The sequence below is a fragment of the Sabethes cyaneus genome, chromosome 1, assembly GCF_943734655.1.
Source record: "Sabethes cyaneus chromosome 1, idSabCyanKW18_F2, whole genome shotgun sequence".
Classification (NCBI taxonomy): Eukaryota; Metazoa; Arthropoda; class Insecta; order Diptera; family Culicidae; genus Sabethes; species Sabethes cyaneus.
In genome coordinates, this window is record NC_071353.1 from 138925713 (window position 1) to 138947489 (window position 21777).

Genomic DNA, 21777 nt, shown 5'->3' on the forward strand with positions numbered 1-21777 from the left:
AAAATAAATAACCCTAGATAGAGGTGATCTCTACGGGGGACGGCCCCCCTGCAGTGACCGGCGCTTCCGACGGCAGGTCGCCGGCAACACTCGCGGTCTGTGGCCGTCTCATCCTGAATCATCTAATGTTACCATTGATAGTTTCTGGTGATCTTGTTATTGACTAATGTTTTATTAAAGATTCTAAAATTTCTCGAATTCGATTAGTTTTTGAATTACGCAAAAATTTATGTTTTATTTGTATGAGAGTCCTTATCCCCCTACCACAGGGGTGAGGGGTCTCAAATCATCATAAAAAAATCCTGCCTCAAAAACCCCCCACATGCCAAATTTGGTTCCATTTGCTTGATTAGTTCTCTAGTTATGAAGATATTTGTATTTCATTTGTATAGGAGCCCCCTCCCCACTATTGAAAGGGGGAGGGGCCATAATTCCCCTCCTAAAAATTGCCTTCCAAAACACCCACATGCTAAATTTGATTCCATTTGCTTGATTAGTTCTGGAGTTATGAGGAAATTTGTATTTCATTTGTATGGGAGCCCCCCCCCTCCTAAAAAGGTAAGAGGTTCTAATTCATCATATAAAAAATTCTTGCGCCAAATTCTCACATGCCAAATATGGTTCCATTTGATTGATTAGTTCTCGAGTTATGAGGAAATTTGTATTTCATTTGTATGGGAGCCCCCCCCCCCCTCCTAAAAAGGTAAGGGGTTCTAATTCATCATTTGTTTATTTATTTGCTCAGTTAAGGTTTAGGCTTCAAGCCCGTTTTCCAATAAAAAAAGTACTTAGTAACTATGTACATTAACTATTAAAAAAACTCAAATGGGATGCAACTGTCCCCTAAAATACAAACCAAGCCTATTTTTAATATTCGCTGGTGCCATGGTAACATTCACTATATGCTGTAGATCGTTGAAAGCTTTCATGAAACGGCACGTTGGCTCATGTTGGGAGTAATTCCTGTTTCGATGAGGTGGATTAAACACCTGGGTATTCCGAAGTGCAACTTGGCTGTGATTTAAGTGCAACCTTGAAGCAAGCATTTGACTGTCGGCTCGTCCAGATAGGATGTTTGTGAAGAACACTGTGTCGGCAATCTTATGTCTGCAGTGGATTGTGTCAATGTTGACTAGAGAGCATAGGTCGTGATACGGCGGTAGTTCATCTCCATTGCACCTCAAGTTCCGCAACGCAAAACGAACAAACTTTTTTTGGACTGTCTCTATCCGTTGCATATAGGTTACATATTGCGGACGCCAAACTACACTTGCAACGTCTAATTTACTTCGCACAAGGCCTACATATATTGCTAGTATTGCATATGGATCCTTAAGGTCACGACCGTATCGTCTCACAAGAGCGAATAGCTTTAAGCAGTCTTTAATAACGTTGTCTATGTGACTTGCAAACAAAAGTGAACGATCAAATATGATTCCTAGGTCACGAATGGTTTCCTTGCGTGGCAAAACGATTCCGTTGTAGGAGTATTGAAATTCGATTGGACGTAGTTTTCGTCATAACAGTCATAACAGAGCATTTATCTGGGTTGATGTTCAAGCCGCTATTCGAACAGAATATTCCAATGTTATCCACGTCAAGTTGTAGCTTAAGACAATCACTGTCAGTTTTGATAGGTGAAAAGATTTTTACATCATCTGCGTATATTAAGATTGTGGCATTGGACAACAAATCCGGAAGCCTGTTCATCACTAGTACAAAAAGCAATGGCCCTAGATGACTACCCTGCGGTACTCCCGAATCAACAACAAATGAAGCAGAGACGTTTTCCTTAATTTTCACATACTGAACTCTGCGCGAAAGGTAAGTTCTTAGCCAGTTGTAAATCGGTCCGTCGATGCCGAAGTCTGTAACCGCTTGCATAATACTATCCGTCTTAACAGAATCAAAGGCTTTACTCATGTCAGTGTATACACAGTCTACTTGACACCCACTTGAGATATAGTCGTTTACCAGAGACGTAAATTTACAAAGGTTCGTGGTTACAGATTTTTTCTTCAAAAGCCCGTGTTGAGCAGAAGAGATACGATCAGCAACCATTTCGTATAGATGATCGTAAACTGTTTGTTCAAAGAGCTTCGGTATCGCCGACTGGATAGTTATTGCACGATAGTTCTCCACCTCTGAGCGAGATCCTTTTTTATGAATTGGACTAATACGAAATACCTTCCAAATCGAGGGGAAGTAACCGGAGGCTAGAGACGCATTAAATAGACTCGCGAGAGGTTCTATTAGTTCATTCTGAAACTCTTTCATATAAAAAATTCTTGCGTCCAAAAACACTCACATGCCAAATTTGGTTCCATTTGCTTGATTAGTTCTCGAGTTATGAGGAAATTTGTATTTCATTTGTATGGAAGCCCCCCCTATTAAGGGGGAGAGCAGTCATAATTCCCCTTTTAAAGAGGGGAGGGGTTTCAATTCACCATAGAAAAAATTCTTGACTCCAAAAACACCCACATGCTAAATTTTGTTCCATTTGCTTGATTAATTCTCGAGTAATGCAGAAATTTGTGCTTCATTTCTATGGGAGCCCCCCCTCTTACTGGGAGGAGGGGTCTCTAACCATCATAAGAACCTTCCCTGGCCCCAAAAACCTCTACATGCAAATTTTCACGCCGATTGGTTCAGCAGTTTTCGATTCTATAAGAAACATCCCGACAGACAGTCAGACAGAAATCCATTTTTATATATAAGATTTTGTTTAGCGGGAGCTTCCAACCCAAGTAGCACTTGTAACTAATTATACAAATAAAAAAATGAAAAAGGTTACACAACAGTTACATTTAGGACGCTTGTAACGAATTAGGTTACATAAAATTGAATACAGTTACTTTTTAGTTAGGTGGTGACAAAAATCATAAAAAGTTAGCAGATAGTTACCAAATGACAAAATCGAAACCTTTTTTTCGAACTGTCATCAACTTGTTCGTCGCAAAACAGTTAATTTTCAGTTACGAGCAGTTACAAACGCAAAAAAGTTAGCTAGTAACATTTTCGTAACAATTCGTTCACTGTACCTTGTAAACACGACGGATTGAGCAAAAAATAATTTGATTCGCCTCCAAAGTTGTACTTATAAGTTTCTATAAACAAATAACAAAAAAAAAGATTGCACAACAATGAAATGAATTATGATAGCTGTAACGAGTTAGGTCACATAAAATTAAAAATTATTCCATTTTAGTTTTGTGATGAGCAAAATCTCAAAAAGTTACCAAGTAGTTACCAAATGACACAAATGAAACCATTATTCATGTTGTCAACTTGGTGGTCGCAAAACAGTTAATTTTCCGTTACGAGCAGTTACGAAGTCGAAAAAAGTTAGCTAGTAACATTTTCGCAACAACTGGTCCACTGTACCTTGGAAACGCGTAGATCTCGAAAATTTTACTCATAGTAAAGATAAGCAAAGTTTAGGTTACATACAATTAGAATGTAACTGAAATGTAACCTTGTATGATTAACTAAAGGCAAAATGGCTATGAATTTTTCTAAGTGATAGCGAAAACTCAAAAATTACTTTTGTTGAATTTCAATGTATTTTTGAATGATTTCTGGCAAAGAATAAATTGAAAAAATCAGAAAAAAATTAAAATCTTAATATTTTTGTAAAATGTGTTTTGCAAAAAATAAATTTATTAAAGTAGTAAGTAATGAAAAGCTAGATTAAATTAGGGCGCGTAAATATTTTAAAGCTAGAATCATAGGTTTCACCATAAATTTGAAACTGCATTAAAATTTGTCTTGAGATAACGGGCGAAATTAATACGCTCTTCTATATTCATCAGTTAAGTTTACTGCTTGACGTTGATAGCCATAGATTGAGATAAATCTTCTTGCATTCAAGCAATATTGTAACCTGCTGCATTGTTTTCGCCATGCAATAATAGTTTCAAGATAACTAATTTGCCACCAATTGGAAATCATTTTATAGTTAAAGTGTAACTTCAATAGTAACCATTTTGTAACCATACATGTTACATATTGGTTATTGAGTAACTATTAATGTAACCATATTTAGTTACATAAGTTGCGCTATTTCGGCTACACAAAGGTTATATTTTAAGATACTGTAACCCAAATTTTACATTTAAATTTGTCGCATATCAGCCGCTGCGACTTAATTGTGACAACGTGTGCTACTTGGGAATTTGAAAGGCTTCAGCGCCTCTTCCACTACTCTACGATTGATTGATTGAAAACCAAGCAGCATGTGATATTTCGCGATGATAGTCCCGTTCCTTTTCACGTTTGTTCTTCGCATTGTGCCTTCCAAGGCGATGTTGAATAGCAGATTAGAAACTGTATCGCGCTGCTACAGTTCATCCAACGTCATTGACTATTCTGTCGCCTGATTCAGTGTAACAAGTTCGTCGGAAAACCATGTTCTAGCATTATCTGCCACAGCTCGTTTTGTTCGATTGAATCGTACACCGCCTTGAAGTCCACAAACAAACAAGGAGTCTTCAAATTGTACTCTCAAAACTAGTCTATTTAATAATGGTAATAATGGATTGGTAACCCATGGGACCTAGCGGTCGATTTTAAAAGTTCAGAAATACCGTCCTTCCCAGCAGATTTACCGGTTTCAGCTTACTTATTGCCTTCCTAATCCTGTGTTGGTGGCTCCACAGCTTGTCCATCGCAGACAATTCTTATCCTGTTCATGTTGATTTCCGTGTTTACACGGTCCATTCAACAGCGTCTGGAAGTGCTCCTTCCATCTGGTTGCTACCGCCGTTTTGTCAGTAAACAAGTTGCTGGACTTGACCGTTTTGTACAAACTCCGTGTCGTTGCTGGCGAATCACCCGACGATGGGTTCTTTTCTTCCTGGGCTGGTTCTTATCATCTGTCATACTATGGCATTCGGCATCAAACTAGCTATTACACTGTCCTCCACGCGTCGTGCCTCTACCTCCTTCCAAGCAGTTGTTTCAATGGCACCATGGAGGTTCCTTCACAGCCCGCTTATATCTTCTTCCCTTTCTTCCAGTTGTTCTGAGATGTTTAAGCACAGAGTCCTCATATTACGATCCTTCGATGCATTCGATAACCTTGCGAGAATCTTATACACGACTCGATAGTAGTCAGAGTCGATATTAAGTCCCCGAAAAAACCGTCTTTTTATGTTCGGTGTCATTCGAGAAGTGTCGACCAACAATCAAAACACGATTGATCTGAGAGCTAGAGACTCTATTTGAATGCCTCAAGAGCGTTTCGGAATATTTAGGCGAAGAAAGTAGGTTCTAGTGATAACCATTCCTCTGGCCGCTTTATAATTTATATGAGCCTTAGACCATTGTCATTTATCGATAGATTCATACAAATAGTTGTTTTCGAACGAATCGAGACGTACTATGCAGTAAAAAAAAGGAAGGGACGTTTGAACGTTTGAATTAGTTTCAAAGAATAAAAAAAATCCTGATCAATAATCGCGTTCGTCATTCGACATTTCCTAATTTAAAACTTGCGTATTTTCCTTATCATTTCAGCGCCTACGCTCCACCACAAATACAAAAGGTCAATTTCTCACGCAATCTGCAGTATCTGGAAATCGTATCACCCGCCGCGGCGGAAGCCGAACCAGTCCCAACGGCGACAGCCGGTGGTAGCCCATCATCCGGAAAAACGATCCCCGAAGTTCAGTCCCATCTGAATCTGGCGGCAGAAGTTGCCAGCCGGCAGCGCAACCAGCGCCGTAAGGAGTTTTACGCACAGCTCAAGCAACAGGTCTGCGGCGATCGTCTGCAGGCCATCCGGCGGATGGCACAGAATCCCGTCTACGTCAATGAGAACTTCCAGCATCCTTGGCGTACGGTTTCGCGTATTTCCGACCAGCTGGTTGACGAACTGGTAACCGAGCTGACCAAAGAGGGGTTTGACTTTGGCGAGCAATCGTTTGTGGAGGAGTTTTTGCGGTTGCAACTGGACGGTTAGTATCACGGTGCTATAAAAATGTATTTTTGACTTTCATTGTTTTTATGCTAATAAATCGAAACGCCGATGTTTTTGCGGTTGTTCATGTTCGTCTTGTATGTTCGTGAGTCGACTCACACGCACAAGCATGGAGGTAATGATGAGTTTGAAATCGAATAGAAGGGAAGTGTCCAATTATCTATTCTATCTACGTGGGGTGTATCCTTGGATACTGGAATGGTCAAACATTTGGTTTGTGTTGTGATACGTACTTACGTCGATGATTCCTTCGATTTGATTGATTGAAAGTTATCAGTTTGGTGTCAAGTTGGCAGGTACAGTTTAAAATTTTAGAATAATCGTCATAAATTACTCTCATCACCCACTATGAAAAATCAACAAGTGGTTCCCGACTACGCGGCAATGATGCAAACTTCAGGCACGGTTCTCTGCCTAGTGTTTTCCGGTTGGGTTTTGTTTCGGTACGCAAATCATTTTCTTTAACTTAGATTGAGTGATTGATTATTTGATGTCGATTGTCGAACGAATTTCAGTCTACTGCAAGCTGTATTCTGGCTGCCGGGATACCTGGAAAAGACCCAGGGTGTGCTGTATCGAAAAATGGAACCAAAAACCAACACCGGTAGTATCAAGGACAAGTTCACCGCTGATGATGTGGAAGAGGATGACGACGGACACATCGAAAAGGACCCGTTAGAAAACGATGAAGCGGAGAGAAACAATGCGTCTTCGGGCGATAAAAAACACAACTAATGATCAAGTTTCAATCGTTAAATTCATTCTCTTCTTTTATTGACAAATGGTTTTGTAGTAAGTATACTACTTTTCTCTAAACAAGCAGTACACACACACTCAGGTTGTTTTGAACTAGATTTCACTTCACTGCATCGGTAAGTTGTTGTAACAATTAAATGTTTCTTCTCGTGGAAAATAACCTCTAGGAAATCACAAATTCAATGCTACTCCTAAACCTACTGCGAAATATAGCTACGTCAGGATAATCTTATAATAATTATCGTACAAAAAAACAAACTTAAAACTATGTTTCTTACGCCGTGCGCACAAAACAAATTGCTGGTAACGTAATAAAAATAGCTTGTTCAAAACTTAAAAACGAAATGAAATGCTTCAATAATGGTTAATCGAATTCCTATCCTATGTTTATCCTAGCTGACAGGGTGGTCTTTCACGGTTCTTTCGTGAAGTTTTTCGTTAAAGCAAGCAAATTAAAACCAATGTGGAACTTATTACATACTCACTAGATGTTGTTTAGATACTATAAATGGAACAAATATTTCACCAAAAGCAACCAACCAGTGGGAAGAACGAACGAACGAACAAATCGGAAGCTTATATCGTCGCATTTTTTTTAAATTTGGCTTGCAGCGCGTCGGTTACTTTCACGGGCGTAGCCGTGTTACCATTTGGGGGCGCTAGCGTTGGCGGCGATGGTGATTGTGGTCCGGGTGGAAGTGATGGAAGTTCCATTGACGGCTGCGTTCCGTCCTTTCGTTTCGGAGTACTGCTTTGCTGCGGAAATAATTTTGTTTGTTTGTTAAATATTCAATATACTTGAAACTTAATTACTAAAGTACATCACTCTTACACGAACAATCATGCATGCAACTGATTTGGGGAGCTATTCACACAGTGCTCCCACCTAAAGTTTTTAGGCGTGAGTACGGTTTGCAATTCTGAAAGTGCGATCCGCCGTTGATTTATTTTTAGAATGTGTGTGGACTTCGAACCAAAATATATGATTATTTTATTGCTGTCATAGAGTTGGACGTCGATATAATCATTCTGACCAAACTCGTGTTTTGTCTTTGACCTTGAAATGCGGTCAGGCATTAATATTAATATTTTTTAAACGATGGTTCTACAATTGATGGAGGGACGGTAGGGGAAAGTAATGAAAATTTTTTTCGGAAAGGAGAGGAAAGAGTGGAAAGGAAGGAAGGGAGGGGGTAATAGGTAGCTACGCTTAACAAGTTGTCCACTGGCAGCTCGATCAGATAGAACCCCGAGAGTTCGGCATTGTGGCATTGTTGGAAATCTGTCGCAAAAACAAGAAAGTGTGGGAGATTCGTGGCGCCAAACCCAATTTAACCAGAGCGGAGGAACAACCAGCAAACTGGGAACGGGCTTTGTGGCGTATAATACACGACACTCGTGATAGACTGGAAATGCTGAGAGGATGCGTATATTGAGGACAAAATGGCGTTTCATGCACACGAAGATAGACACGACAACGAGATGGAGGCGTTCTATGCGCAGGAATGCGTTGTCGTGACTATCTCCGTCTATCTAGAGACAACGTACGATATATATTCGCCACGGGGTCGTCATCGGGGATATGAACGCCCAAATCGGTAGGGAAGCTATGTATAGACCGGTGATCGGGCCCCATGCCATAGCCTGTAAGGAGTATTCTGGTGGGGTCTCCAAATACCCCGCTTTAGCGCTAGACGATCACTCTTGCTTACTTACTTACTTAATTGGCCCAACGTCTTACGACAAGGCTTGCGCAGTATAATTTCTCCATCTATTTCGGTCCATGGCGACTGGTCTCCAGTTCCGCGGGCACCCAGTGCTCGCCAGATCTCGCTCCACCTGGTCTTGCCACCTCGCACGCTGTGCCCCTCTTCGTCTTGTTCCTACCGGATTTGATGTGAAAACCATTTTTGCAGGATAGTTGTCCGGCATTCTAGCAACATGTCCTGCCCAACGTATCCGTCCAGCTTTAACGTTAACTTGAATTCTTGGTTGTCCGTACCCAGGTAACTAATAAGCATTAATATAAGCAGTAAATCAATCGTTTATTAGCATCCCTGGCGTTTTATACTACAGGTTGCTGTTTGTTGCTGTTTATCAGCCTTTTGACTGCATAACTTATTGTCTTGCATTTTAGAGACGCGCGAGCTCGTGGTTCATTTTTCGCCTCCATTCACCGTTCTCTTGCACTCCGCCAAAGATGGTTCTTAGCACCCGCCAAAGATGGTTCTTAGCACCCGCCGTTCGAAAACTCCGAATGCTTGTAGGTCTGCTTCTATTAGTGTTCACGTTTCGTGCCCATAGAGGACCACCGGTCTAATTAGCGTTTTGTACAGTGTGCACTTCGTACGGGGGCTCAAATTGTTCGACCGCAAGTGTTTGTGAAGTCCATAGTAGGCCCGACTTCCGCTGATAATACGTCTTTTAATCTCACGGCTGTTATTGTTGTCCTCTGTTGCCAGTGAGCCAAGGTATACGAACTCATCGACTATCTCGAACTCATCCCTGTCGATTACCACGGTACTGGCCAAGCGGACCCTGTCGCGCTCGGCCTCACCCGCCAGCATGTACTTCGTTTTAGACGTATTTATCTTCAACCCAATATTCTCTGTTTCGCGTTTTAGTCTGGTGTACTGATCTTCCACCGCCTCAAATGTGCTGCCGACAGCATCCACGTCGTCAGCAAAGCATATAAATTGACTGGATTTATTGAAAATCGTGCCCCGCATTTCGATCGTCTTATAACACCTTCAAGCGCTACGTTGAATAGCAAGCAGGATAGACCATCTCCTTGTCGACGTCCCCTGCAAAATTCGAATGGGTCCGACAATCCACCCGAGATTCTCACACAGCACTGGATCCCATTGATCGTAGCCATGATAAGTCTAGTTGTAAACTTACCCGGATTGCCGTTTTCGTCCAAAAGTTTCCATAGCTTTTGTCGGTTTACGCTATCATATACGGCTTTGAAAGCTATGAACAGGCGGTGCGTGGGGACTCGGAATTCGCGGCACTTCTGGAGGATCTGCCGCAGGGTGAAGATTTGGTCCGTTGTAAACCGACCCTCCATGAAGCCGGCCTGGCAACTTCCCACAAATCCATTGGCTATTGGCAATAGTCGATGAAAGATGACTTGGGACAGCACTTTGTAGGCGGCGTTCAGGATAGTGATTGCTCGGCAGTTCTCACAATCCAGCTTATCACCTTTCTTGCAGAAAGGGCAGATAACCTCGTCTTTCCACTCCTCCGGTAGTCTTTCCGTATCCCAAATCTTGCCAATCAGTTGATGGTCCATTTTAAGAAGTACCGCTCTAATGCCATCCTTTCCCGCTGCTTTGTTGTTCTTCAGCCGCTGGATGGCTTCTTTAACTTCCCTTATCGATGGGGGTGGCACTCCTTCGTTGCTTGCTACACCAATGTGGTCACTTCCTCCGCTATCATGGTCTTCCGCCATTGCACGCCATTCAGGTGTTCATCGTAGTGCTGCTTCCACCTTTCGATCACCGCACGGTCGTCAGTCAAGATACCTCCATCTTTATCTCTGCACATTTCGGCCCGCGGCATAAAGCCTTTGCGAGATCCGTTGAGTCTCTGATAGAACTACCGTGTGTCGTGAAAGCGGTACAGCTGTTCGAGTTCTTCGCACTCCTTCTCCTTTTGGCGCTTCTTTTCCTTGAGGAGTCGGGTTTGCTGCCTCCGCTTCTGTTTGTATCGCTCCACATTCTGACGGCTGGCTCTACGCAGCATTTGTACCCGCGCTGCGTTCTTCTCAGCCAATATCTGCTGGCATTCTTCGCCAAACCATTCGTTACGTCGATTCGGTGCCACACGGCCTAGGACGTTCTCCGCTACGCTGTTAATGGCTGTTTTCACGGCATTCCAACAGTCTTCAAGAGGGGCTTTATCCAGTTCACCCTCTTCCGGCAGCGCGGTTTCGAGCGATAACGCGTAGTTTTCGGTGACTTCCGGTTGCTTCGGGCGCGCTAGATTATACCGTGGCGGGCGCCGGTATCGTATGTTGTTCACAACAGATAGTTTTTGACGTATCCTTACCATCACTAGGTAGTGATCTGAATCAATGTTAGCGCCCGGATAGGTTCTGACGTCGATACTGTCTGAAAAGTGCTGACCGTCTTTCAGAACACGGTCGATTTGTGATTCTGTCTGGTTGGGTGATCACTCATCTGCCGAAATGTCGGATCACTTTGCCCAGGCTAGTACGTTTTCCTAACCCAGAATCCACCTTCAAAACTGCACTTTCTAAACTCCAAAGTCCCAAATCCTCTTCTAACCTGATTTCTTCAAATTAAACTTTCCTCCTCGTCTTTCTATTTCTATACTTTCATCACGCCAAATTAACTTACAGCAATATTTGACATCTGATCAAACAATGTTGGTGTAAAACTGTTGCTAGTTTTCGGTAGTTCTTCTTCGGCCTGCACGCACGCTGCATTTAAGCGATCGATAGAAATCGGTGACCGTTTGCCATTGATGTCAATGATGAACACCTTTCGTTTTCGCCGGTTTTACTGCGTCCACTCTTACAAAGACATGGCTACATAAGCATAAGCATAAGCATAAGCATAGGATACCGCCCGTGTGCTGCTACTCCGTTATTGACCAGAACCGATGAAAATTGCAAAATGATGGCTGGAAAGAGCATACTTGGGACAGCACGCTATTCCTCATTGTGCAACCTTATCAGGTCCCTGCATGCTGATCAATACCGACGCCGGCCACGTCCGAATGCGGGTCCTGGAGGGATGGGAAGGAATGTTAGTCCAATACTTGTTGCTACTAAAGACCAGGGAATCCTCTGCATCTTCACAAGTATTTCGGGAAAGGAATTGTTGTTAGTAGATGGGGCGAGTTATATGAGACTAACCTGACTATTCAAAAATTTTCTGGCAAAGCCAGTAATTACGAAAATTAAGATACCTTTAAAAAATACCTTTTAATAAATTTAATATAATGCCATTGGTGCTCATATACAACCATAATTTGATAACCTATATCTAAAAATATTACGCACATGCGAGACTTAAAGTGACTCGAAAACCTCGTGACAAATTTGAATTTATTATACCTGAAAACAAAAATCAGGCATAATGAAACAAGCCCATATAGTTCCTAAGTTGATAAACATTTCCTCCTATCAACGCTAATATGCAGAGATATAGCGCCCTACACGCTTACTCTTACAAAGACATGGCTACAGTGGCCAAACTCCTTCTAGATGAACGTAGCTGCCTTGGAATGATTGGCTGTGGCTGTGTTGTGCCAAAAATGATCTTCGCTGATGATGCTTGCATATCCTCTTTAATAATTGTTGTCCTCATATCTAGAAGAACGAAAGACAGTGAACCTGTCCACTCGGGGTGCTTGTGGCACATGATCGCTGCTTTTAGCTGTCGGTGGGACCGTTCAACTTGCCCATTCGCCTGAGGGTGATAAGGGGTTGTTCTCGGGTGGTTGATTCCAAGTAACCTGGTCAACTCGTTGAATAGATTGGATTCAAACTGGCTACCGAGATCCGTTGTGACGTTGACTGGTACTCCAAATCGTGAGATCCAACAATTCACAAACACTTGCTACCGTTGCGTTGCGTTGCTACCGGACAGTAGAAATGGCCCGATCAAGTCCATGTGGATGAGAGCAAATCTTTCAGCTGGTGTTCGTATTTAGACAATTGGAGATTTATTGTGACGCTGAATTTTACATTTTAGGCAAGGTTTGCAAACACGCCGGATCGATGGCCATACAAAACGATCGGTGACTAAGCGAGTCGAGGCCCACACACCGGGATGAGAAGCCAAATGTAGCTTGCGAATTTTCTGTGTGCGAAATTCTTTCGGGACGAATGGCCGGATTGAATTTGTCGAAATATCACAATAAATTGGAATCGAGCAGAGCGGAGATTTAAGCGACTTCCGTTGTGCTCCTGTGTTGGGTGGCGGTGCATCGAGGAAGGCCTCAAGATTGGGATCGCTTTGTTGGTGTTTAGTCAAAAGCTCAAAATCAATCAGCCTTATACTGTATTTCGTTCGACTTGTTTCGAACGATTCGTTTTGACCATTTGGTTTTGCTGTTGAAGAATACCATCCACTTTTGTTCGAAAATCCCATCCGTTCGAAGAACAGAATAACGGTGAATGACATCATCAATGTTGGTGATTCGATGCGGCTCAGCATGTCGGCTACTTTATTCGCTTCACCGGACGTATGCCGAATGTCGGTTGTGTATTCACTTATGACCGCAAGTCGACGATGTTGTGTAGGGATGGCCTTTTCTGGACGTTGCCGGAAGGCCAAGGCCATGGAGAGAGGTTTGCGATCGGTGTAAATACAGAAGGTACGAGCATCCAAAGTGTATTTGAAATGTTTAGCTGCTATATACATTGCGTAGGTACAACTCTCTGGCTGGCTCTGGTTCTGCCTTGGCTCTCGTACTGGCTTTCCGGAGGTAATCGCTTAATTCGCTGGAGAAAAATCCTAGTGGTTGACGTCCTTTTTCGACGAGCTGGTGCAGAACTGCGCCGACGGTCGTGGGTGATGCGTCCACTTCTAAGACGAAGGAAGCATTTGCACAAGGGTGTGCCAACATGCTGGCGTTTGCCAAATCCTGCTTACACTTTTTGCAGGCAGCATTTGTCATATCCTCCCAGGTGAGCGATGTCTGGTCGTTTCGGATGTTTCCTGGAATCATGGACTGCAGAAGTTGCTGACTGTCGGCAGTGTGGGGAATGAACCGCCGATAAAAATTTATGCTGCCCAAGAAACTTTTCAGTTCCTTAGAGATAGTAGACTGAGGAATTCGCAAAATTGCCTCTACCTTGTCTGGTTTTTGAGCTTGATGCCGGCCGAAGTGATGAGGTGTCCCAGAAAATTAACTTCTGGTAAGACAATCTGGCATTTGACGATGTTGATCGTGAGGCCGTTCTCTCTAAGTTGTTGGAATACTACACGCAGGTGCTGTTCATATTGGGCAATGTTTTCCGATGCGATGCATAAATCGTCGACATAAGGAAACACGTAATCCAAGTCACTCAAGATGTCTTGAAGAAGTCTCTGTAATATTTGACCGGCGTTCCGCAAATCAAACGTCATGAATTTGAACCCGAACAACCCGAAGGGCGTCACAATACCCGTTTTCGGGATGTCTTCCGGCGCCTTGGGAATCTGATGATATGAACGCTGTAGATCAGTACAAGAAAAAATCGTCTTGCCATGCAAGATATTAAAGGAGTTCTGTATATGAGCGAAAGAATATCGGTCTGGAACAGTGGCGGCGTTGAGGTTTCTGTAGACGGATTTCACGCCAACTCGTCTATAGAGTTGACAGTACCCTCTCTCCATTTATGAAGGAGTGCGGATGGAAAAACGAAACGTGGAGAGGGCAAACAAACCATGAATTGCACTAGCTTCTGCATATTGTGTGAATCAGTCGGCTGCAGTGGACTGGACACGTTATTAGAATGTCGGACGACTGTCCAGAGAAATGCTTTTCCACGGCCCGACAAGAAAGCGTCGAACAGGTATATAGCGGGCAAGATGGATCGATTTTCGGACCTTACGTAGAGTGTAAGATTGGCGAACAACCGTGGGCCGAGTTGAATAGAGATGTCTTCTGGGTACAGTGCAGCCCACTGGGACCATGCATGGTTATATGAAATTTGGCATGAAAACACGGGCACAGTCGCTCAGACACGTTTGCGCCTTGCACCTATTCAGCAGTGGGACGAGAAACTTGGATGTCGTAACTACGTCCGCTCACTGGAGAATTACTAAGATAACAAGGGCCTTTGTCGAACAACTTTAATCTCGATCAGCGGAGCTGCCAGTGCACAGTGGCCGAAGAGAATGGATTTCAAACAAATGGGTTTCCAGCCTTTAAAAAGGTCGATAAGCAGATCGTTGCAAACTGCCAAGATATAAATTTTCTGTGGGCTACCTTTAAGCTGTTTGAAATACTAAATTAGAAAAAATATGATTAGTTTTCTCGGGAAAATTGTTGATCTCGAATTTTGGAAATACTGTCTCTGTTCATTTATCTGTTCAATTGTAAAAAAAAATAAGATTTTGAAAGCGCTTTAACACAGAAGATAAAATGGCACGAAATATCAATCATACGAATGCACCAGGGCGGAGTTGCTAGGTGATCCTACTGTAGAGGTAATTTAGAGGAATGGAACCAATAGGAAGCAGCCACTTTTCGGTATCACTAGTATGCAAGTACTTTTCAAACGCATTCAACATAATTCCCAAAAAAATATACATAAATTTACCTGCAATTGCTTCTTCTTGTTTTCCTGCAGGCGCTGCAGCAGTGTGATCCGCTTGCGAGGTTCACCCGCTGGCGGCGAAACATCTTCGGCCGTGGTGCCGTTCAGATTAACCTGCGAAAGTTTCTTCCGATAGTCCGTCAGGTGAGCATCTATGTACTTGCGAAGATCGGACTCGGACAGACATTTCCTCGCCGCCGGAAAGTCGCCCATTCGTACCACCTCGAGACCGGCCGCACTTCGAGAAGCATTCAGTTTGTTGAGAATTTCAATCGAAGCGGAGATTTTCTGCGGCAACGGAACGACGCTGTTGCGTCGTGGGATAGCTTTTCGCTTTTCTCGGATCAACTCCGGCAGAACAGAGTCGAGCTGCGTCGTTGAGGCACGTTTCGTATACTTGCGTTTGATTTGTATGTCGGATTTGTTCTTGCTGATTGAGCCGACACGGCGCTCTTTCTTTATCACTGGCCATTCGTGAATGCCGCCTGCAGAGCGTTGTTTCCGTGCGGCTATTGTTCCTGGATTGAAGGCACGTTCTTGGGGGAATATGGGCGGTCGGTGGAATGCAGCCAGCCCTAAGTCTACCTGCCGCTTAGCCATTTGATAGGCTGCTCCCCGTATCAGTTCCGACGGCAGTGGTTTGGGGGCATGCGATCTTAGCGATTGTCGCTTACTTTCCACTCGTTTTTCCGGTGGCGGAGTTGCCGCCGCAACCGATACCGGAGGTGTACGACTAGATTCGAACTTTGGAGGTTTGACGGCAACAGTTTGAGCAGCAGGTACTACAGCAGGTTTATCCGCCACGACTAGTTCGGGCAGTGGAAAATCTTCGAGATCTTCCTCCTTGTGGAGCAAATGTGTCAGATCGTAAACGAAATCTTTGTCAACGGGTTTGATGCGGTTCCGAATGGGCCGCTTTGAGGTAGAACTGGTGGTGCTGCTGTCGTCATCTTTTTCCAAGGGTTTTGCTTTTGTTGATGGACAAAGGAGCGAATCACGAACACTCTTTTGCCGAGCGCGTTTTCTAGGTGACGGTTCGTCGGGTTCGGTTAATGCGAAAACATCAACTAAGCTCAGCTCGTGTGTTGTGTCCAAAGCATCCACGGAAGTGCTGCATTCAGTAACCTCAGTAAAGGATATGTCAGTCGCACTGGTATCATAACTACGGTTCACAGTCTCAATAACGGTCATGATCGACTGGCTTTCTTCTGGAAGAGCTTTATCGTCTTTTTCGACTGGTTGGAAGTTTATCAGTGAAGATATATCTTTCTGGTCGCCTGCATAGCCGTGATTCTAGAAGCAAGACACAATTAGTGTTACTATAAAAACTCACGAGCAATCAACAAACCTGCACCAAATGGTTGATGGTATCCACCTTCCGGTAGCCTTTGAAATCACAAACCGCACACCAAAATCGCCGCTGCCGATTGTGGAATACCCGCAAATGATGTTTGTACTGTTCAGGATCAACATACCGTTTACCGCATCTACACACAATCGCACCGTTGGCTTCGAACAGTTCCTTCATTACTTGCTCGTTAATTTCTTCTTCCGGGACCGGTTTCTTGCGATTTCTTGGTCCACGTTTAGCCTTTGGTGCGTTTAGCTTCACAGCCACGGAATATTCTATGGGTTCATTCTTAACAACAGGTACACTAAATTCTTCATCTTTACACAACGAACTTTGTTCCGGTTCGGTCACTTCAAAGCTGATATCGTCACTAGCATTTCTAAGCATTATAGTGGCCTTCTTTCGTTTGCGTCTATTCTTTTCATCACAACCGCTAAGTGCGGTAATTTCTTCTGGTTTAATCGTAAACACACTGTCCTGAGAAATTCGCGTCTGGAGTTTCGCCAGCGGCACATCGTACGAGTTCGATTCATCGCTGCTGGCCGGCATCGAATCTATCGGTTCTTGTTTAATTTTTACCGGTTCAGCCGGTGAGAGCTGCTGCGTGGCATGCTTCACTTTACTGCGTCTGCCGGAAGAGCTTCCCGTCTTCGACGGTAGCGGAACTGATGCAGCTCCATTTTCCGTTTGTCGTATTCTCTGCGGACACGTTTGTTTGTGGGTCGTAAGTACCGCTTTGCGTTCGAAACTCTTCCCACAGTAGGAACACATTGGGCCATGGTCGAAATTTTCAAGGTTTTCCATCCAAGCCCGCGTGGCAGCTGCCTCGTCGTGCTCTTCAATCGAGGGTTTCCGATCTAAGGGAGAACTAGTGCGAGTATTACTGCCGGTTCCGGATTGCAGCAGCCGAGAAAGCTCTCGAGATGGCCCTTTTGAAACTATTTCATCCACCCGAATGCGGCGCTTCAGTATGCCTTCACGCATCGCTTTGATCCGACGCAAGGGTTTGCTGCAAAGAGGAGACCAAACATTTGGAAAATGTTATAAGGGTTTGTATCTCGGGACACAAATGCAAGTTTGGCGTTGGACTACGTATGTTGGTACAGTTCTCTTAATATTTTATGAACCTTTCTATAGATTTCGAATACAGATACTTTTCTTGAGCATTATCAGTCCGAATTTTATGCTGCAATTCGATACGTCAACAATTAACACAACGGCATAGGTGCCGTAGAACTACGTAAGTCACTTGGGTAAATTTCAGAGTTATTTCTATGAATTGATTCGATTTATTTCGTAAGTGGATAGCGACAGTAGCGACTTAGTAGAGTTGGGGCACTAGTTCTTAAATCTGTTTCTATTTTATTCCGTGCCAGCGTTATGTGTGGGCCCTTAAAAGGGCCGATTGTTTGATTATCATAACCCAAACTTGCAACATTTACTTAACACAAACGAGCTTTGACAGCCTCGTAAGCAACCAGGCAACAGACGCACTTATAGCTCTACGCGCCTTATTTTTCTTCTTTTCTCTCTTGGTGATGTGGTTTGGGGCCATCCAGATACCACGTGGACAGAAAAATACCAATTTTCAACCCCCCCGTCCCCCTCCGTGGACAAGCGTGGACATTCCCTCAACCCCCACCCCCCTCCCCTGTTTGTCCACGTGGACATTTTTTTTCTAATGTCAAATTTAACAAACCAGAAATGCATTGTTCTAAATATTGTTTTTAACTTGATTTATGCAGTATTTATCAAAAAGCTGACGTGAAAGGAAGCGCCAGTCTAAAGGCCGCGACACAATGCATACGGCTTTTTAGGCGTTGCGGAAATTTGAGTTTTTCCATGGATTTTCCGTCAACTTTCCGCAGCGTATTAAATTGCATACGGATTACGGATACGGTGTTAGGACCTTAATTCTTATGATCTTGTTTACTGCAAATTATTATCGACTGCAGAAAAGCTGATAGCTTGACTTTCGCTTGACGATTCTTCTCTGTCCAGAGTATCTTTGTCTAGAGTATCTTTATCCAGAACATCTCAGCTTGGCCGTCCAAGCCCTTTTTTAGCGAGCTGCATTTGATTTTGAGGCAAAATGCAATCATTTGGCGCAAGTGCGACCTATGTGATAAATGAGTCACGTGACTGGTGAATATTCGTGAATTGTTCCGTTACATTTATCATTTCACAAAGAAGGCAAGAGTTGTAAAAAAATTTCTATTGCAGTTCTATTGAGTTGTTTCTAATTTCTATTGCATGAAAAAAAAACTTGTCCACGTGGACATTTTCCGTACCCCCTCCCCCCCTTCCGTGGACAAGCGTGGACATTTCCATACCCCCTACCCCCCTCTAAGCTGTCCACGTGGTATGTGGATGGCCCCTTTGCGAAACCTCTTGGTGGTTTTCTCACACGCCGGCGACACCTTCGCCTTTATCTGCTTTACAGCAACTGAAAATTTTACCACGCAGCAGACCACGTTTTGTTCGAACAAACTATCTTCCAAGGCTTGTTGTGTGTGTTCGCTGTTCGCTCGTTCCGTAGCAACTGATAGCTCTACCTTCTGCGAAGAGCTAGTCCTTGCTTTATTCACATTTCAGGTACAATTTTAGTCCATCCTATTTTTCATGGACTATCATTGCATTACTACGTTGAATAAACTTAAACTTAAACGTAAACCAGCAAGTTTTACGGTTTTTAAAATGGCAGTCTGGACAAAGGAGGCAAAGTTAAAGTTTCGTTTGTGCTTGTGTTGCTTGTTTTCCCAGTGAGCTGTGCATCGTTTTCTGTCGCTACGCATTACCGTTGCTGTACCCGTTTTTTTAGCATTTGTGAACTACTAATTGGGCTTCAAATGGTGAGTTGACAACCTGGAAGGAGCGTCAAACACAGCTCTGGTCCTCACAAGCTCCCGCCTCACGCCTCCACGAGTCATATGATACCAAATGCGGCGTAGCCTGGGCAATGTTGTCAATCTGACAATAGCGAAGTGAGGAGGTGCGACGCGAATACTGGCGCGGTAACCATAGCATGGCGGTAGAGGAAATGCTTCGTCAAACACGAGCGTCTGTTCACCAAGGAGGTGCGGCTCAAACAGCGTCTGTTCTCCATGTTAGGGGCGGCTGATTATTTTACTCGTCCTTATACCAGCAGGGACTCTAAACAGTGCTGTGCACGATGGTCCTCCGGCGAGACAGGGGGTTAGGGGCAGGCCCAACAAGCCGCCCTGGAAAACTAAAAGTTACCAACAACGAAGAAGAAAATAGGGATCGGAACAATCGGCGTCGACCCACGCGACGAAATAAGGACTACGATTGGAAACTCGGGACATGGAATTGCAAATCGCTCGGCTTCCCGGGTTGCGATAGGATAATATATGATGAATTACATCCCCGAAACTTCGAAGTCGTAGCACTGCAGGAACTTTGCTGGACAGGACAGAAGGTATGGAAAAGCGGGCATCGAGCGGCTACTTTCTACCAGAGCTGTGGCACCACCAACGAGCTGGGAACCGGCTTTATAGTACTGGGAAAGATGCGCCAGCGTGTGATTGGTTGGCAACCGATCAACGCAAGGATGTGCAAGTTGAGGATTAAGGGCCGTTTCTTCAATTACAGTATCATCAATGTGCATTGCCCACACGAAGGGAGACCCGATGACGAGAAGGAGGCGTTCTACGCGCAGCTGGAGCAGGTGTATGATGGCTGTCCGCGACGGGACGTGAAAATCGTCATCGGTGACATGAACGCGCAGGTAGGACGGGAAGCTATATATAGACCGGTAATCGGGCCAAACAGCCTGCATGCCGCAACGAACGACAACGGCCAACGATGCGTAAATTTTGCAGCTTCCCGCGGAATGGTAGTCCGAAGTACCTTCTTCCCCCGCAAAGATATCCACAAGGCCACCTGGAGATCACCAGACCAACGAATAGAAAACCAAATTGACCATATTCTAATCGACGGTAAATTCTTCTCTGATGTTATAAACGTTCGCACCTACCGCAGTGCGAATATAGATTCGGATCATTTCCTAGTTGCAGTTTGCATGCGCTCAAAACTCTCGACGGTGCATAACACGCGTCGAAGTCGTACGCCGCGACCCAACATCGAGCAGCTACGAGTCACCGGAGTTGCCCAGGAATACGCGCGGCAGCTGGAAGCAGCGCTACCTACGGAAGAGCAACTTGGCGCAGCAACTCTTGAAGATGGTTGGAAAGGCATTAAGACCGCCATCGGTAGCACTGCACTAGCGGCACTAGGTACAATGAATCCGAACCGAAGAAACGATTGGTTCGACGGCGAATGCGAGCAATTAGTGCAGGAGAAGAATGCAGCACGTGCGAGGATGCTGCAATACCGTACGAGGGCGAATGTGGATCGATATAAACAAGCACGGAACAGGCAAAACTCAGTCTTCCGGAGGAAAAAGCGCCAACAGGAAGATCGGGATCGCGAGGCGATGGAAGAACTGTACCGTGCTAACGATAAACGGAGGTTCTACGAGAAGTTAAACCGCTCGCGCAAAGGCCATGTGCCGCAGGCCGATATGTGTCGAGACTCAGACGGTAATCTTCTCACGAACGAACGTGAGGTGATCGAGAGGTGGAAGCAGTATTATGACGAGCACCTTAACAGCGATGTAGCTGAACATGGAGGTGACGATATGGCAATAGATCTTGGAGCACGTGCAGAAGACGACAGAATACCAGCCCCTGACCTCCAGGAGGTAGCAGAAGAGATCGGTCGGCTGAAGAACAATAAAGCGGCTGGGGCTGATCAGCTACCCGGCGAGCTGCTGAAATACGGTGGTGACGCACTGGCTAGAGCGCTGCACTGGGTCATTGTCAAGATTTGGGAGGATGAGCTACTACCGGAGGAGTGGACGGAAGGCATCGTATGTCCGATCTACAAAAAGGGCGACAAGTTGGATTGTTGCAATTACCGCGCAATCACACTGTTGAACGCCGCCTACAAGGTACTCTCCCAACTTTTATGTCGTCGACTATCACCATTTGCAAAGGAGTTCGTGGGGCAATATCAAGCGGGATTCATGGGTGCCCGTGCCACCACGGACCAGATTTTCGCGCTTCGGCAAGTGTTGCAGAAATGTCGCGAATACAACGTGCCCACGCATCATTTATTCATCGACTTCAAATCGTCGTACGACACGATCGATCGAGATCAGCTATGGCAGATTATGCACTACTACGGATTTCCGGATAAACTAACGCGATTGGTCAAGGCGACGATGGATCGAGTAATGTGTGTTGTTCGAGTATCAGGGGCAGTCTCGAGTCCCTTTGGATCTCGAAGAGGGTTACGGCAAGGTGATGGGCTTTCATGTTTGCTGTTTAACATCGCTTTGGAGGGTGTGATAAGAAGAGCGGGTATAGACACGAGTGGCACGATATT

General features: G+C 44.4%; 2 protein-coding genes across 6 annotated transcripts in view; one reads left to right on the forward strand and one right to left on the reverse strand.

Moving 5' to 3' along the window:
* Positions 1–4884: 4884 nt before the first annotated feature.
* Positions 4885–5962, forward strand: LOC128746297 (uncharacterized). Its single transcript, XM_053843345.1, has 2 exons — positions 4885–4976; positions 5518–5962. The coding sequence occupies exons 1-2, from the start codon at positions 4885–4887 to the stop codon at positions 5960–5962; spliced, it is 537 nt and encodes a 178-aa protein (XP_053699320.1).
* A 775-nt stretch (positions 5963–6737) lies between these two features.
* The window catches only part of LOC128741811 (uncharacterized), a 49924-nt gene continuing 34884 nt past the window's right edge, over positions 6738–21777 (reverse strand). For 4 of the 5 annotated variants that reach the window (XM_053837894.1, XM_053837884.1, XM_053837904.1 and 1 more), the window contains 3 exons: positions 16366–17377; positions 15021–16310; positions 6738–7492 (listed from right to left, as the gene is read on the reverse strand). In XM_053837894.1, coding sequence (XP_053693869.1) covers positions 7313–7492; positions 15021–16310; positions 16366–17377 — 2482 coding nt within the window. In that variant the 3' untranslated portion in view covers positions 6738–7312. The remainder of the gene's footprint in view (positions 7493–15020; positions 16311–16365; positions 17378–21777) is intronic. The other variant, XM_053837913.1, reaches the window with a different exon arrangement.

Coding starts and splice junctions, on each gene's coding strand:
- LOC128746297 (XM_053843345.1), top strand. CDS start 4,885: ATGGCATTCGGCATCAAACTAGCTATTACACTGTCCTCCACGCGTCGT. Junction 4,977..5,517: donor GTTTCAATGGCACCATGGAG/GTTCCTTCACAG, acceptor TTATCATTTCAG/CGCCTACGCTCCACCACAAA.